Source organism: Centroberyx affinis, unplaced genomic scaffold (assembly GCF_046629955.1).
Source record: "Centroberyx affinis isolate AG114_WGS23_722 - 3 ecotype Tasmania unplaced genomic scaffold, CSIRO-AGI_Caff_v1 ptg002334l_1, whole genome shotgun sequence".
NCBI classification, from domain to species: domain Eukaryota; kingdom Metazoa; phylum Chordata; class Actinopteri; order Beryciformes; family Berycidae; genus Centroberyx; species Centroberyx affinis.
The window spans coordinates 132,501-137,500 of NW_027280601.1; the positions used below are offsets into that span (position 1 = coordinate 132,501).

The 5,000-nt window shown below is 40.3% G+C and overlaps 1 protein-coding gene across 1 annotated transcript in view; it reads right to left on the bottom strand.

The window, feature by feature from the left end:
• The window catches only part of sardh (sarcosine dehydrogenase), a 52,701-nt gene that overhangs the window by 10,857 nt on the left and 36,844 nt on the right, over positions 1 to 5,000 (bottom strand). Inside the window, exon 17 of the mRNA XM_071533175.1 lies at positions 4,556 to 4,703. Coding sequence (XP_071389276.1) covers positions 4,556 to 4,703 — 148 coding nt within the window. The remainder of the gene's footprint in view (positions 1 to 4,555; positions 4,704 to 5,000) is intronic.

Genomic DNA, 5,000 nt, shown 5'->3' on the forward strand with positions numbered 1-5,000 from the left:
AAAGTCACAAATTGACAAGTATTTGAAGATGCAGGTGCTGCAAATGGATGATTTCAATAATTTCTATGCGCCACCCAAAATAAGATCTAAGCACCTGAAGCAGCTGAAGTCTAATTACAAACACATTTTCCAGCATATTTTCTGTCTTCTCTGAAAAACTTATGCAAGTGACACAGCCAACTACGAATCTGAGCCTTAGCCTGAAACCAGACTGGCAGTGTTGAATATTCGAGGCACAGCACTGTGGAACAATGTTGAAGTTGGACCAAGTTCGACTTCAAATGTGGGCACCGGGCACTGCAATGCTCTAAAACCCTGTGAGGAGCATTGCTTATACTCTGAAACTATAGAAAACAGAGGAGATATGTGCCAAAGAAAACTGCTCCATATCAGTCGAACAGAAAGTCTCCCTCTGCCAAATCCGCCTAACTGTTTTTAGCCAGTTCACACTTTGTTCTTCCAAATTCAGACAGAGCACTGGCAATTCTCTCTAACTGCCTGGGAAATAAAAGGACACCAGTTAACCATTTCTTCTCACTACATGAGCGGTGAAGAAGTTCTCTTCATGAATGCTATATTCTGAAAATTAATATTTTGAATTCTGCCACAAGATAAAAAGCTGAAATATTTCAACTTTTACTGGAAGTTCTGGCATTGCAAATGATATTGGGATTATCAGCAAATTTACTGTTGTCTCTGTGATCTACAGCTAAATCGCAAATCTAAATCGACAACTACAGTAATGCATGTGTGATGTACACTTAAAAAGGATCATCTTTCTCACACACACACACACACACATTCACACTCACACATGCTACAATCCATATTACATAAAGATGAGTCAACAGCAAAAAATACTAAGTTTAGCTCACTTTGATACTTGTACACTTGTATGTATGTGTGTAGGCAGGTAGAAAATACAATGTGTGAGGGCGTTTCTGGAAGATATATTTGTAACAGTGTGGCAGGCGGCCATGTATTAGATGTTGGGAAAGGGTTCGGGTTGCACTTGTGTGTATGTGTATCTGTGTAGGTGTGCTATTGATCTGAATCAATCGATGTGGCTGTAGATGTGTGTATGAATGTGTGCGCATGTGTGAGCATGTGCATACAACACATTTGCATATGTGCATGCGTGATGCGTGTCTGTGCATTTGCATCCATATGTGTATCCAAACGCATGTAAGTGTGTTGCAAAGACTGATATTTTCTTTAGGCTCTCTCCAACTTCCTTCCCCCCCTTAAGCATCGCTTTGTGCACTGAACTAAAGAGCCCAACAGCGAGGCCAATTAGCTATATATATATAATGAATGGCCATGTGTGTGTGTGTATGTGTATTTGCATGTGTGTGTGTGTGTGTGTGTGTGTGTGTGAGGGTGGGGAGGTTGCAACCACCAATTTGTTGCTGTGACTTGCCACTTAACTGTGGCTCTTAGCTGTGGATCAGAGGGTGTCGCATGCATGCATATGCATATACACACAAGACACAGACACATAAACACACACACTCGCAGAAGTGCTCTCTTACAGAACATCACACCATTTCATATTTTATAAATAAGGTTCATAATTACACAGAAGACCGAGCACCAATTTTACCCTTTGGAACATGCTGCCAAGCTGTGCAGAGGAGCAACATGTTTAGTGCCGTGCCTCTCCGGAGAATTTGAATGAGACATTTCTGGGAGGGCAAACACAGACAAACTCATTTTCATAAACGCTGTAATTTTGCCTTTCCTCAAGCTTTAAAGAGATCATTTTGGCTCGTAAGGAAAATAAAAAAAAACATAAGAGGGTCAATTCACTCCAATTTCTGCTTCATATGCAGCAGACACAATAAGGAGGAGCTAGGAATCATGAAATTACTGTGCAGAGAGAGGCAATACAGACTCCAATCTAAAGTGTGCACGCACTCACACAGGCACACATCCACACACACAAAGAAAAATCCACACACACAAATACAGACACGCACACACAAGTTCAGTATGCTTCGGATGCTCAAGAAAACTGCAATGAGCAGCATTATCAACATCCTATTTTGTCTGTCTGTGTGTGTGGTGTGTGTATGTGTGTGTGTGTGTGTGTGTAATGACACTGGGGCACTGCTGCCAATGACGCACTGATTTCTGGTTTGACGTCAGTAATGACAGGACAGGCAATGGGAAGGAAGAGAAAAGAGAAGGGAAAAGAGAGGAGATGGAAGTTGGGGGGGAAGAAGCAAAAGAACATTGATAAGATCTGGAGAGATGAAGAGTGAGAGGAAAGGAACTTGCGACTACAGAAGATGAAAAAGGTATCAAGGAGAGGAATGAGAAATAGACGCAGCCCACACACAGCGAACAGAGTGGCCTAACCCGAGTGCCGCAAGAGGGAAGAACAAAGACAGAGGCTAGTGAGGTGGGGAGGAGAGAAGGTGAGAGGGGAAGGAGAGAGGGATGAGAAGTTCAGAGATTGAGAACAGTAAGAGGAAAAGGTGGCCTAACCTGCTCTTTGAGTGAAGAACAAAGGCATGCTGTAGGAAGCGGGAAGAAAGAGATAAGCACTTCTTGTACTACCTCCTTCACTAGAAGACTCACAAGTCAGAATGTAATGTTTTAACAAACTAGCTAACTTCTCAACTTTAGATCGAGAAATGGATGCGGAAAAATGGATGGTTCTGATGGATGATGGTTAAAAAAGGGGAATACCTTGGCATTTTCAATTGTAGTTATTTGATTATTTGGTTATTTTTCTGAAAAATTCGAAATGCAAACTGTCACGGTATCCCTTTTGATACTTGACTTCCTCTTTGAGTGAAGAACAAAGGCAAACTGTACAAAGCAAGAACAAAGAGAATGGAGCTAAAGGGAGGAGGAAAGTGGTAAGAGAGAAAAGGAACATTAAAGAGAGGTAGGGTTAATTGGGAAAAAAAAAAAATCTTGTATATAAAAAACCCAGAGGAATATGCACTTGTACCCTGATCATATGTTTCTATCCAAGCAAAGTGTTTTGAGATTGTCAGTGAACAAATGCTTAATGTCTGTTTTGTATTTTCGATAGCCTTTCATCTTGTTGGTCATGTTGACTCAACAGACTTATTATTGTCAACAGACAATGGCAGAAGATGGCAAAAATAAATACATTTGTAATATTAAAGACAAGATAGACAAGACAAGAGACGAGAAAGTAAGTAAGTAAGTATGCAAGCTGTACTCTATTCAAGAAATCAATTGGCCAACTTGATATTACCTAGGAGCCAAATTCAGTCAATCATTTTAGACTGGCCCTTTGATTAAAGGTACCAGGGCATTAGTCATGGGCTGAAAATCTTTAACAACAGGTATAAACTATAGTTACAGAGATAGAGAAGGTAATTGCTTTGTTTGTGCTCTCCCATACCGCTCTCAGCATCTGTCAGTAGTCTTTATCATGTCCATATCTTTAAATAACTCAGACTAAACCACAAAAAAACAATAGATTTTTAAGTTTCTTTGTAGGCTACTGTATAAAAGTATACTGTGTTCCGGATAGAAAGCTACCAGTCCACATTAACTTCCAATTTGCTTGCTCTGCAGGGAATTGGTAAGACAGCATGGCATCATGACACAGCCAGCGGCTTCATTAAAAAGTAGTTCAGCTTTTTACTCTGAGAGAATTCTTTGATACCAATTATTACAAATAATTAAGAAACCTTTTTTAATCCTCCACAGGTCTGCCTTTGGGTCTGAACCTTGACTCTGAAAACCACTCCTGGATACCTAACTAGGAACGTTTATAATAATATTCCTTGTTTGACTGTAGGTAGCAGAGAAATAAATGGTTTTAAAAAAATAAATGACAGAGAGGCAACGTCATGTGACTGCAGTTTATGTTACACTCAACAGCCAGTATGATCAAACTGATTTTTCAAAACAGATCAAAAGAAATAATCAAAATATGCTGACTAGCTTTGTGTACTTGTTGGCTTTGAAAAATAAGCAAAGTTTTTTTTTTATATGAATACTGTGCAACCAGTTAATTTATCAACCATCAAATTAAGCTTTAAATAGGCTCTGCTGCAGTAGTCTGACTGGTACAAGTAGTTTCAGCAGCATTCCAGAAACTGACTGTACTAAAATGAAGCAAGAAAATGAATTGAAAATGTTAGCTGTATGTTATTTTTTTTTTCCGTCAAAGGTTCGTTTTAGAAAACCTTTTACTCAAAGTGGAGACTTCTGTCTGCCATTAATTTAGCGAATGTTAGGGAAGTTTTGTTCATCTTCGCTGATGTTGCAAAGTGTTGTGCAAGGTGTTCCTGCTCCACCAGAGGAACCAGTGTATACTAAATCGTCCAATCAGCCAAAACAATGTACCTTAAAAGGAAGCTTCCTCTGTGTCCTGCCTGAATGAGACAGTACTACAACTTGAAAATTTTTACTTCCTACCTAGGGATGCTACCTAAATAGGAAGCTTCCTTGGGTTTGAGACAGAACCAATGTCTTCAGAATGACTAGTCAGCCTCCTTCCATCTCCTCCTCTTCCCTCCCTCCCTCCCTCTCTCCCTCCTTCCTTCCTCCCTCCTTTCCCCACCTCTTGGGTCCCTGGATGCTGATCATCCCCATGTCCTCAGAGTGGTCTGTCAGGTGGCAGTGGAAGCCTTGGTCCTGTAGAACCGTTCTAATGTGGTTCCAGTTGTGTTCTGCCACACCGCCTCCGATCGCCAGGTAGTAGGCATCGCCTGGAGGGAAGGAGGGAGAGGGAGAAACTGAGAGAGTGATGGGTAGAGTGAGACAGAGTGAGAGGATAGAGTGACAGACAGATACAATGATGGACAGAACAATTATAGACCAGTGGACACACAGAATGATACAGATAAAAAGATAGATACACAGAACAACAGATAGAATGACAGAAACAGAATGATACATATATAGAATGACAGAACGATAAATAGAATGATAGATACAACAATAAACAGAATGATAGATACAACAACATAGAACAAAAGATACATAGAACAAAAGAAAGAACAATA